This window comes from Tiliqua scincoides, chromosome 5 (assembly GCF_035046505.1).
Source record: "Tiliqua scincoides isolate rTilSci1 chromosome 5, rTilSci1.hap2, whole genome shotgun sequence".
Lineage (NCBI taxonomy): Eukaryota > Metazoa > Chordata > Lepidosauria > Squamata > Scincidae > Tiliqua > Tiliqua scincoides.
In genome coordinates, this window is record NC_089825.1 from 39,786,322 (window position 1) to 39,799,929 (window position 13,608).

General features: G+C 38.4%; 1 protein-coding gene across 2 annotated transcripts in view; it reads right to left on the reverse strand.

The window, feature by feature from the left end:
- Positions 1 to 13,608, reverse strand: part of HACL1 (2-hydroxyacyl-CoA lyase 1) — a 34,940-nt gene that overhangs the window by 16,421 nt on the left and 4,911 nt on the right. For both annotated transcript variants that reach the window (XM_066628102.1, XM_066628101.1), the window contains exons 3-7: positions 9,224 to 9,264; positions 8,986 to 9,066; positions 7,737 to 7,809; positions 2,398 to 2,475; positions 797 to 891 (exon numbers count right to left, since the gene is read on the reverse strand). In XM_066628102.1, coding sequence (XP_066484199.1) covers positions 797 to 891; positions 2,398 to 2,475; positions 7,737 to 7,809; positions 8,986 to 9,066; positions 9,224 to 9,264 — 368 coding nt within the window. The remainder of the gene's footprint in view (positions 1 to 796; positions 892 to 2,397; positions 2,476 to 7,736; positions 7,810 to 8,985; positions 9,067 to 9,223; positions 9,265 to 13,608) is intronic.

A 13,608-nucleotide genomic window follows, 5' to 3' on the forward strand; every position in this document is an offset into this window, starting at 1 on the left:
TATTAATAGGACCAATGGGAGATGTGAGCCCCCACTGGTAGCATGGTATGCCTTGTCAATTGTCAAAAACCTGGTGGTGTGCCTTGACCATTTTAGTGCCTTGTTAGTGTGCTATGAGATGAAAAAGGTTAAAAATCACTGGCTTAGACAAAGGATTTGAAGGTCCTGGTTTTTTGATTCATGATTTGGGCATAGCTCTCTTAAGGAAAGCATTACTTTTTTTAGACCTACAGGCTAAGCGGGACCTTCTAGTGAACTCAAACTCATTAATATAAAATGTCTCATTTACAATGCAATCTATGGATTGTGTGTAATGAGATTTACTGCCAGGAAAGCATGTATAGGATTGTGCCTAAGGCTACAATCCTCAACGAACTTGTATGGGAGTTAGTCCTGTTGTATCAAAAAGGACTCACATCTACGTAGACATGAATAGGATTGCATTGCAAGTCTCTTCCACAACAATAAATAACAAAATAATTAGTTCCATAATGACAAGTCCACTCTTTCCACCCCCCACTCTATATTTATTTTCCCTTTGCAAAATACGCTAATTAGCAATTTCCAAATGGGAAATTTTATCCATTTTGTAGTCACAAGACGCCAGGCAAATCATTTGGAGCAGGCCAAATGAATTATATCTTGTGCTTAAGAATATTGTGCATTTTGTTCAGTTTGCAGAGTCCATGTTTTCTTTTCTAAGCTCTATGATCCCACAAGGGTTCCTAAGCACAGCCAGTATTCCACTCTAAGGCCTTTCTTAAATAAAATGCTAGTCTAGATAATTAGCACTCACTTGACAGAACTTTTGTTCACCTGCATATTCACAAAATCTCCAGGTATGTCAATGTAGCAGGCACCTGGACGACCATAGATACTGTTTCTGACAGCCTGGATTGATGAGAGAGAAATAATAGTAACAGTGCAATTATCACATTCATAAAACGTGTGAAATGTCCAAAAGAAACAAGCACTATTCCTTGTAGAACACAAAAGCCGCTGGACTCAGCCTGCAGGAATCTCATAACATAGTGACTAGTTTAACTACACTATCAGCTGTTACATCTAGGATTATTAAGTACCAATCACATGCTGCAGGGCTGAACCAACACTCCTTGAAACAAAGGAACTGATCAAATGATGTACTGTACTGCTTAAATAATGCTTCAGTAAGAACAATGCTTTTGGTTTACAAAAGCAAAGTTTAAATAATGCTGGTTTAGATAATGCTTTTGGTCTAACACACACACACACACACACACACACACACACACACACACACACACACACACACACACACACACACACACACACACACACCCCTGCAAGTATACTCAGAAGTTTTCTACAATGAGTAACTGAGTGGACAGGGTCATTAAATACTCCATATGCGAAATGGATATTTTGTAGGCATAATCCAGACTTGTGTCCTTCAGAGGGTCTGATACAGTATATCTCTCACTTTGACAGCATAATTCTAACTGATACCCATACAGGTGTCTGCTGGCATCGTTTACCCAGAATTAAAATCTAAATTTAATGGAATTTACTATGCAGTGTGTTTAAGGCTGAAGCCTTATAATGCAATCCTATGCATGTTTACTCAGGAGTTCCACTATTTTCATCCACTTTTGCATCTTTTTAGATTGTGAGCCCTATTGGGACAGGGAGCCATTAGTTATTTGATTTTTCTCTGTAAACCGCTTTGTGAACTTTTTGTTGAAAAGCAGTATATAAATACTGCTAATAATAAATAATAATAATAATAATAATATTCAAAAGGAACCTACTCCCAATGGGCAGCTCGATCCTAACTAACTCCCTGCAAGGTGATGCAGCAACATCAACTATTGCTGTATCCCCTGTACAACAGGGAAGTTTTGACCTCCTGCCCCCCCCCCCCGGGGTCTCAATCTGCCCTCTTCCTCATTCCACTCAACTCCGCAGCTTTATGTGCTCCAGCGGGCATCCTGGTCCATTGGAGCATAGACCCATCAATTGCAGCAGTGGCCAAGCCACACACACTGGCATAGTTGCATCTGTGACTGCTGTAAAGCACACTGTGCTGGCCAAATGCACTTTCTGCTAACGTAACAGCTAGGTAGGATTGGGCCTTGATTAACATGTATAGAACTGCAGCTTTACTCTTGCCCTGTGAAAATACACAGACACAAAATGCTAAATTCTTCAAAGTAATGGCTACTTTCTAAACCTATTGCTGCTACACCTGCTGCACAGCAAATGCACAATAAGAGGAGGTATATCAACCACTTTAATCTATGCATCACCATTCACTACTCCAAATCATTATGCTATACTACTACAGCACTATTTGCCACACACACCAAGGTGAATGTAATGAAGAGCAAGTATCACTATCTATGAACTGTTTCATACCTTCTCAACGACAGCAGGAATAGCTTCTAGGCTGCTTGGTCTGGCAGAAAATTTGCTGTATAGCCTACACGCTTCAACCTAAAATCAAAAGAACAAGTAAGCTCATTATAATGATTTTTTTTCCTTTCTCCAGATTCACCGTGAGAGTTTATAAATACATTTTGGAAAATTCTATGCCAGACATGTTAGGCAGGGAAATAAAATGGGAGGAGACCTCAGGCTGCAGAAGTTCATTGTTCAATGAACTGGTTATTTTGTCCATCAGATGCATCATCCAATACATTATTTTGAGAGAGTATGGAAGAAAGCTCTGGTCTCTCCTTGGGGAAAAAAAAACTGAACTAGAACTGTTGCTTACAAAGAGTGACAAATGCTCAAAACACGCTGGGCAATACCATAACTTCTTGCATCTTTTTTTGTGCAAAGTTTATTTATTACAGATACTGATAAGGAAAATGGATTAAATTTAGGGCTGGGACTACATAGGTTACACATGAGGGTACTGGCCATAGATTACAACATGTCTTAATCCAAAAAGAAATCAACAATGACTGAAAAGAAAAATAGTCATTGATACAAAAATTATCATATTTGTCATTATACTAATTAATGATTTAACTAAACAATCAATATTGTTTAACTAAAATTATTTATTCAATCATAAAAAGGCTTCAAATTTTGCACATACAATATTCTTGCTGCTATACTGATATGTACAATAAAATGTTTCTTATATTGATCTTCAATTTCTAATATCACATTTAAGAGGAATCTTTCCGGTTTGTTTGTTTTTTATATATATAACACTTTATTTATTTATTACAGATACAGGTAAGAAAAATTGGACAGACTTAGGGCTAGGACTACATAGGTTACACACGAGGGTGGTGGCCGTCGATTACAACAAACATTAATCCAAACGAAATTAATAATCAATACAAAAATTATCATATTCTTTAACCCAACTGGTTAATACTTTAACATTCCATATTTTTCCTCTAACCTTATCTATCCCATCATAAAAAAAAAACTTCAAACTTTTACTTATACACTCTTCTTACCACTAAACTAGTATCTAAAATAAAATCTTTTTTATCTGATTCTTAATTTCTAATATGACATCTAAAAAAGAAGTCTCCAATTACCATGGTATTACATCCTTCAATATCTCTTATAACATGTTATACATCATTTTCCATAACTATCCAATCAAAAAAGGCTTCAAATTTTTACTTATAGACTCTCCTTACCACTAAACTAACCTCTAAAATACAATCTCTTATCTGATTCTTAATTTCTAATATCACATCTAAAAACAAATATCTCCAATTACAATAATATTATACTTCGCTTATCCACCACATATTTATTAACCCAAAATATAGGTTTAATATTTTCTCCAAAATAAATTGACATCTATAATTTATTTTATTTACCTTCTTTTTTATAAAATAACCCTTTTATTTGTCTTAATACCACTATATTTTACACAATACTTATATTCCAAAATTGCAATTCCATCTAATTTATTTCATATATTTACCACTTTAATTTTCACGATACTTATATTCCAAATTCCCTTTTCATCCACTTTAGTTTAATCTAATTAATAAAATATTTATCTTAATACCACTTAATTTCCGCAATATTTATATTTCAAATTTTCATTTGCATCTATTTTAATTTAATATGTTTTAAAAAAATAAATTTCTATTTATTATTCAACCATTTTGCCCTTCTTCTTATTGTTTACTTTGTACTTTATCTTATTGGTGTTCCCTCTTAGTCCTCCTACTGGTTCTTCCACTTCTTCTTTTTCTTCTTAAGTCTCCCCCTCTGTTTTTCTTTCTTCTTTTTCATTCTGTTATTCTTGAATTCAATCCATAAATTCTTCCTCTTCTTGAGACAGCTTGCTCTCTGAACATTTCGTCTTTTTTCTTCCTTAAGATTCCCAGTTATTATAACAATTGCTTCTTCCATCTCGTGTCCCATTTCAAAATATTCCACTTCTTTAACTTCACCTGACATCTGATCCATTCTTTTTTCTTCTCTATTGTTTATAATCTGCGAGTTTACAAGGGAGGAGCTTATTTGCCCAATTTGTTCAGAGAGTTCTCTGACTTGTTGCTGCATTTCTCTTCTAAAATTCATCAGAAAGTCCACCAACAAGGCCTGGCTTTCATGATCATCTTTTAGATTTTCAAAAGCCATTTTTATCAACACCAACTCGAGCCACTTCCTGCAGGGCTACTTTCTAATTTTGTATCCAGGGCTACTTTCCAAATTTTTATATCCAAAAAAAGTCAATCAAATCCACAGTCAAATTAGGTTAGTATGCCTTTAAATGACCAAAAGAAGAAGAAAAAAAAATTCAAGCCTCTTGTTGAGAAACCGAAACCAGCAGTGTCCAGGCTTAAATAAAGGCTTTTTGCTGGGAAAATGAAGGTAGACTTTATTTCCTTCGTTGAAGATTACTTATTTATTTCTCTTTGGTACGTACCATTAAAAAAAATATAATCTTGTACTTACTACAGCAGGGGAAATACCAATTCACCTATTCCCCCCCTGGGTGGCTAATGGCCAGCGTGAATAATCTTGAATTATCTCCTCCTCCTCCAGACTTCTTACTTACAGTTCTCAGTAAAACTTTTTAACGAGCCAAGTTCACTCACTCTTAATAGCTTTTTTCGCTGCGATGTTGTTATATCTAGGCCGTGGGAGGACAGGTTTTCAGCTCTCCGAGCTTCTCAAAGATGGCGCCCGGGATAGATATGCTTCAGCACAGAGCAAAACAGAGAGAAATCCTTGAAATTGCCTGTTTCTAAGGACCCCCCCATTCAAGCTCTCAGCTCTTCGTACCGTCTTCCTGGCACCGAAGCTTGCCTTAGTTGTTTAGGCACATGAAAACATATCTATTTCGCAGTCTCTTCGGGAACCCCCAAAGTTCACTGCAACTTCGCTGAAAGTTAGCTCCGCCCCCGGAATCTTTCCGGTTTGAATGGTACTACACAATTCAATATCTCTTGTAACAATATGTCACTTTCCAATATTTCTTTGCTTTCCACATATCCACCACATATAATAAAGAATTCCCTTAATCTCTTTGCACATCTAACAGTTATTTGATGACCCAGGGTACATTTTTACTACTTCCTCTGGAATTAAATTTTCATCTATAAAACAATTTATATAAAATACCACTTTAATTATCTTAATATTTGTGTTCCAACTTTGTTTTCATTTACATCTGCTTTGATTTGACATAATTAATGGAATATTCCTCAGTTTTGAGAATTCAATCCATTAATATCCCCAAAAATTTCTACTTGTTATTCAGCCATTTTCACTTCCTGTCTTAGCATTTTCTTTGTTCTCTGTCTTGTTGATATTTATCTCAACACTCGATATTGTCTAACAAAAATTATCTATCCAATCATAAAAAGGCTTCCAATATTTTCTTACTCTACCTAAATCTCTCTTTCATTCTTTCTGTTACTTCCATTTCTGCTATTTGATAAATTTTGTCTATTAAACTTTCTCTGGTTGGAACATCTGTAGATTTCCAATTTTGTGCAAATTCTTGCCGCTGTAACAATATGTACAATAAGGTATTTTCTATATTGGTCTTTAATTTGATGTCACTTTTAGGAGGAATATTTCTGGTTTGAATGGTAATACACAATTCAATATCTCTTGCAAGAATTTATGTATCATTTCCCAGTATTTCTTTGCTTTTTCACATGTCCACCACATGTGATAAAAGGTTCCTTCAACCTCTTTACATTTCCAACACTTATTTGATGACCCAGAATACATTTTTGCTAATTTCTCTTGAGTTAAATACCATCTATAAAACATTTTATATAAATTCTCTTTAAAAGACACTGCTTTAGTTATCTTAATACGTATTTATATTCCAAATTTGTTTCCAATTGTCCTTTGATATATTATATCCAAATTTTTTTGCCCAGCGCACTATTGCATCTTTAACTATTTCGTCCTCCATTCTTATCTCTAGGAGAAAATTGTACTTTGTGTGTGTGTGTGTGTGTGTGTGTGTGTGTAATTAAAAATATTTATATATTTTTTATATATTCCCCTCATCAATCAAAAATTTTATCAAAACTTATATCTTCTTCATAAAAACCTATTTTCTGGTCTTCTCGTAATCTTGTTCTTATTTGCATTTCATTCCACCAGTCCAATTTTATTCCTTTCTCTTCTAACTCAAACTTACTTAAGATCTCTCCTTTAATATTCGATTTATTTTGGTCTTTTTAAATCCAGTTCGGATTAGTTGCTATTTCAAGCGGTTTTATCCATCTGGGTAATTTAGAGTATATCTTGAATTTTATCTGTTCCCATATCCAAATTAAAGATCTTCTTAAAATGTGTTGTCTAAAATATCCATGCTGTTTGACTTTATCATAAAACAGGAATGTGTGCCAGCCTATTTGTCTGTCTTATTCTTGGTTTCTGTCTTATTTCTGTCTTATTCTTTCTGTCTTATTCTTGGTCTTATAATAATTTCTGTCTTATTCTTGGTTTTTTACATTGCCAGACAAATTTTGTAGTAATTTTATTCATTTCTTCAAAAAAAGTTGTCTTCAACATAATTGGAATAGTCTGGAAAGTTTTGGCAAATTTTGACTGGAAGAAAAGGAAGTGGGAATGAGAACAATTTGGGGGTGGAGTTATCCATTGCAGCTAACATACTGGAAGAGAAATGAGGTTTGTGCAGTGCATTCCCATGGGTGAATACGGTCAGTACTTCTCATATGCGTATTAACTATTTCCGAATTTCCATATAACCTTCGGGGGGCAGAACTGCCACCTTTCTCTCATTATCTGCTACTCTGTTCTCGTTAGCCATGAATACTGAAATGGACATTGGTACTGGCTTGTAGAGAATCCTCAGACACATTTGTATCCACTTCCACACTTGCCCCACCATCTTGGGTGCCATCCCAGGGACTCCAGTTGAACCTTCACAACCCAGGCAACCATCAGAGACCAATGATGAGGTCTCTGGAAGGCTACCTGAGGGCTGCTCTGCGGCTAGAGAAAGCCAAGGGAAGGAGACAAGAGACAGGAGGAGGATGGTGAAGCAACCCCTTCCTCACTGCTGAACTCTGGACCAGCAACCTTCAGTGAGCTGAGGATACCCAGCAAGGACAAATCACCATCACCACAATCTTTAATACATCAAGGGATATCCAGCAAGGATATCTAATAAGTTAGAATTCAAAAACATCAGTGGAAGATAAACTCCAGCTTTAACAAAGAAGGTACACCCTAAAGTATCTTCTAAAATGGAAAACTGTAACATAGCTGTATACCTGTGGAAATTCTTGGAAAGCTCCCATGGTTTCCTGATTTCTGTCAGAGGAGCCTCCAATGACAATCAAAGGCCTAGGATGGAAAAATTCACAAACAGTTTAGTTCTTAGAACCATAGTTCACGGGCAATCAGGGTCTTAGCACATGGATCCTGAAAGGGCAACATATGCAAAGAAAAGATGCCACACTGAGGCCTTCTGGTGGGAATATCTCTCAGCAGTTTTGAAACTTCACTGGTTGCTAGTCCACTTCCAAGCACCATTCAAAGTACCAGAGCTTACCTTGAAAATGGTTTGGAATCTGGGTAGCTATAGGAGAAGCTTTTTTCATGTGAACTTGCCTGCATGCCCCAAGGTCATTAGAGGCACCTAACCGATAGCTTTGAGAGTACTCATCACCTGCTTGGTGGGATGAGAGACTGAATCCAGGCTTGTTTTTCCAAACAGATAATAGGCACTGTCAATGTTGATGACACCAATCAATTGGTCTCCAAGTTCTGCTGTGCTTGGACTTGGAATCAGAGCAATCAAGTGCATGTTCAAAACTACTGTTCTCTATTTGTTGAAAGGTGGGATACATGCATGTTGTGAAATAAATGCCATGCTTCAGAGCCCAGTTAAGTGACATCTGTTAACATATTTGAATTTGCCAGTAGCAACAATATTAGTGGATTTCACTTTCCTCTTTAGGACACAGCAAGAGACCTAATTAGATCATATGATAGTGACAAGGCAATACAGTATATTTATCATGTCCTAACAGGCACTGTATTCAGATAAAGGAGTGATGCTATCAGTGACTTTTCCAGACCAAATTACAGTGTGACTATCGATTCCTCTTTTAGATGAGAATAGCAGACATCAAGTTTACCCAACCAGATAATATGATAGTTACCAAGCAATAATTTAATCATGTCCATGACAGGCATTGCATTCAGAAGATAAAGGGGTGCTAACAGCAATGCCTCAAAACCAAGTTATGGTGTGATCGTATTGATTACGCGAAACATGTAGCTGGTGTGATTCAGCTGGCAAATTTCCTAATGTGCCAAATTTGATTAACTTGAGCAAACTATCCTGCCCCACCCCCAAAAAAGTTCATCTGTGTAACACAGGAAAAAAAACCTGAAAATTAACATAGGGAAACTATGAAACAGCAGCTGGTTTTCATGATATCTTATGAGATGTGTAGCATCTCCTAACCAAATGTCAATACTCAAAATAATTAAGAGAAAACCTAAGTACGTTACCAGCAATTCATGTTTGCATTCGCCATTCCCGCTAGAGCATGAACAAGGCCAGGACCTGAAACTACAAGGCACACACCAGGCCTAGAGACAAATGAAAAACAAACATAAAAATGCATGTTTCAATATACGTATGGAAACATAAATTTTTAAAAAAAAGACAACTCCAAATGCATTATGTGGAGACATTCAGATTGCTTTTGCAGCACAGCCAGAAGACAAATACAAACATGAGTCTTACCTGCCTGTCAGGTACCCAACAGCTGAGGCAGCATAGGAGGCCTATTAAAGATGAAATGCAAAGATTTATTTCTAGTTTAAAGAAGATGTTAGAACAAGCTAAACTACCAAACCACACTCAAACTGTGATTTGATGTCCTGGCTTGTTTTAACTCTAGTTGCAAAACACCTGTTCAGACAATGTTAACTCTAGTTAAACAACAAATTGGAGCTCCTTAGCCCATTTTTGCCTGGCCCACAGGATATTTAATCCCTGTTGCATATATGCAATGTTGGGCAAAAATGGTTTAAGTTTGTACTTACTACAAAACTAAGGTTCAGTGTGCGTGAAAGAAGTTGAATGTGTAAGCCCATAGCTTCCATAATACACTTTAGGTTACACCAGAACTTTAGGTAAACTAAGCTTTAGGTTACATCTGCACTAGGCCCAGATAGTACCTACCAGTGCTGGTTTTGGCCCAGATGGTTCCTGACAATACGGCTGGTCTCGGTCAGTTTTTCTGAGAAAGTGTGGGTGGTTTGTTCAAGGTCACTCAAGCAGCAACAATCAAGTGTCAAAAATAAAGGTAGTCAAGTTGAACCATTTTGGGGAAAAAATTAAAAAGCAACAACTTAGTGATATCTTTATGAGGACCAGCCACAGAAATGCAAAATATTAGGCATATTTTTCAATACTTAAATCAAGCTGCGAGTTACCACTTTTGCACAGGTGTAGCCCTTTATTTGGACAGGGCATGGCAGAAACCTGCCTTCTGAAAGCCGTTATTGCTTTTGGAGGAATAAGCTATGGATTTAGCTAGCCTACGTGCTACTATTATCTGAACAGGTGTCATGCAAACATACAACACTGAAATCTTCATTTTATCAACAGTTATTACAGAGAGCTACTTTGGGCTTCTTGTGCTAATATTTTTTTTACCGTTTACCAGCAGATGGCATCAACGAGAAAAGATATGGAAATAAAGGAGATGGAAAAAAAATGAGAGAAGTTGCCTAGTCAGTACTGCGGAAGTAAAACTGCAATCCAAGGATTCCAGTGGATACTATTCAATCTAGAAGCTAGTGCATGAACAACATTAAGCTGTCTTGCAGCCATCTTTGTTCTACACTACAGAAATGTTAAGGTACCCAGTAACAGCAGCAAGTACAAGCATTGTTTCTTTTAATTTATCCTTTTAGTCTGCTGTTTTATGGGTAGTCCAAATTCTGAATCATTAAAGACAATATAGTTCAGGTGGGGACCCCTGTTCAGAAGAACAAAATGTAGGATGCTAAAATGAATGGAAATAATGAACCAGGTGTAACAGCAGACAACTTTATAGTCTTCTGGCCTCAGCTCCATCAGCTTCACATAAGAATCACCAAGATCACAAGTGAACAGTTTAAAATAGTAAGTAAATAACTTTGCAATGCTAGTGCAAATGTGACCAGGATATAATATTGGGGGGAAGACGACAGGGAGACCGGGCTCTCATCATACTGTGAGTTTAAAATAGTAAGTTAAAAGCACAATATGATGAAAGACCAGTCTCCCTGCCCCCCCCCAATGTGCAATGGTCACATTTGCACTAGCATTGCAAAGTTATTTACAACAGTTACTGTTTAGCCTCCAGGATCAGTGAGAGAGATCAGCCTCACTGGGCAGTGGTGGAGGGCTCAGGGCCCTCAGAATATCCCACAGCTGATCCCACCTCAGTGCCCACATATTTTGCATGATGGTGGTAGAGCAGCTCCCTCAAGGGCTACCTAAGAAGTAGGGACTGGGGGTGGAGTTTGATGACAGCCTCCTCAAACCTGGACCAGCCTTGTCTGCTACACGATCTCTGAAAACAGATCCGCATAACTCTCCAAAATATAACAGCAGCTGTATTTTTACTCCCCATATTCAATCACTGAATTATTTCTGCACAAGCTATTTCATGATAAGAACCAAGCTCTTCCATATGTTCCAGGAGAGAGACATTTCTTGCTGTCTATCTGCCTTTTAAAAGCTCTCTCTGTAATTTTAACTCAGGAACCTAGAATTTTTAACAGACTAGGCTCCCACAGGTGGAGGAGAGAATAGAGAGCTAAGAGCCCAATCCTATGTGACGCACGCTGGCCCAGCACCGGTGTGCACTGCCACAAATGTACCGTGAGGCATGCCTGCGGTAGTCAGTGCAGCCCAGCACCGGAGCAGGCTCAGTGTGGTGCCAATTGGAGGCTGCCCAGACTCAGCCCAGTGCTCTGCACAAGCACCAGGTGGCGGAACAGTAAGTTGTGGTGAGAGGCATTCTGTCGCAGGGGGAAGCTAGGGGAAGGCGTGGAGAGGGAGGGAGTGAAGCAGGAGGAGGACAGGACCAGCAGAGTTCAGCTCCACCAGATCCAAAGCCCCATGTTGGGCCTCACAGTCTGGCATGGGACTACTCTACTCTGAGCTGGCTAAACAGCCGGCACAGAGTCAAGTAGCCCCATTGTGGGTTTCTTACCTTACCCGGGGAAAGACGACAAATGTCCCTTTCCCCTGAGGAGGCATCAGGAGCTACCTGTGGCTGCCCAGTGTGCATAGGACACAGCGGCAGACATTTTGGCCCTGCTGTTGCAGCCATGGGTGCCAGGCTGCTCAGGATTGGGCTGTAATTTAGCAGAGATATTAAGCATAGTTAAGCAAGCTACTGCTCAAAGGCAGGTGCCTTTGATTCTCTAACAGACTGTGCACTTTAAACACATTTAGCAATTCATACGAGTGCTTCCCACTTGGTTTATAATTTGGAGGAGAGAAAAATTCTAGAAAATTTACCTAGAACAAATGAATAACAAAGACAAATGAAACAAACAGCTTGTTCTAGTAGGTAGCACATATGGGACAAAGCAAGAGCACAACTGGTTAAATTGCCAAGTATGGCATGTGTGAAGAACATAGAAGTGAACAGTCAACACACAGAACTTTGTGTAGGAGTTAAACTTTGAAGTACCTATTTGGATTCAACACGATAGGTTGATATGCAGGCTTATCTTTGATGAACAGAAAAGGGGAAAACACTTGATATTCTGAAAACAGGCAGCCGTTTAATGTGATGTGCATTTTTCCCTTCTTTTCAATAAACCATGGCAATGTACAAATGTTTAAGATATTTTTGAGTGGGTGTTTCATTAGCAAGGCACTTTGTACCTCACAAGCAGGGAGCCATGGCAACAAGACACTGTCAAAAGAAGTGACAGGTTGAAGTAGAACAGAACTCTGCAGGTACCAAGAATGGGCATTTTCCCTTGTAGTTACACAACACTGTCAGTGATGCCTTTGATTTCAAAGACAAAATGATGCACACATTTGGGGGGGGGTGTACGCTTACCAAATAAGGTTCAGAGATGTGATTATATGGCATCAGACAGAAAAACCACAAAAAACCAGTCAGTGCGCACCCCCTAACAACCTGCCTACTTCCCCATAACCAACTTGTACATTTATTCAATGGTGATAAATGTAATGGTGCAGAATCCTATGGTGCCTCTGTACCGGACTAAGCTTTCCCGCCCAGGTTAGGGCAAGAAGCAGCACGCACCAGGAAAGGTAAGCTCCACATTTAGTGGTGCATAGGTGGGACAGACAGGGGAAGGATGGCGATGGCAGTGGGCGGATCAGGCCCAGGAGAGGTGGGGTTCGGAGGCACTGGCATGGGAGGCACTATCCCCCTTCCTGGGCCTAATCCACCAACATGAGGCAATGTGGACTTTTGCCAGCCTTTTGCTCGTGCAGGCCCAAGTAGCCCCATTGCAAGGGACAAATGCTAAAATTCCATGCAAGCTCAAATTTCCATGAAAGCTGCAGCATAGCCTGTGCTGGCTGTGTGGGAACTCAAATAGGATTGAACTGCCCAGCTCCTCAAATGTTAAAACATTGAATCTTCATTAAATGGAGCCAGTGGTCAAAAATTCATACAAATAACTATATTTATAAATAGGTTGTGGAGTTCATTTCATTGTAATCCAGAAGATTTGCAACCTAACTTTTCTTTGCAGCTCAGAAAGGAATATAGTACGGCTTGTGCCTCATTATCCACTGGGGTTCCGTTTCAGAATCCCAGGTGGATACAAAAATCAGTAGATATCAAATCAAAGGAAAAATAGCTTTAAAGACCCACTTCCTGGTTTCTTGCTCCTCTATTGTTGCCTCAGACTGCATTGGTATATAGACACTATACTGTATTCAACCACTAGAAGGGGTGAATAATGGAATCTAATGGAATGCAATTATAATTATTTAACAGCAAGAATGTAGGAAATTGGATTTTGGTGATTTTTTTTCCTTGTTACAAGGCATTTAAAGGTGAACCTTGGTATCAGTGGTAAGTCAAATCAGTGGATACCAAATGAGTGGATATCAAGGTCCCACCTGTATAGCAAGCC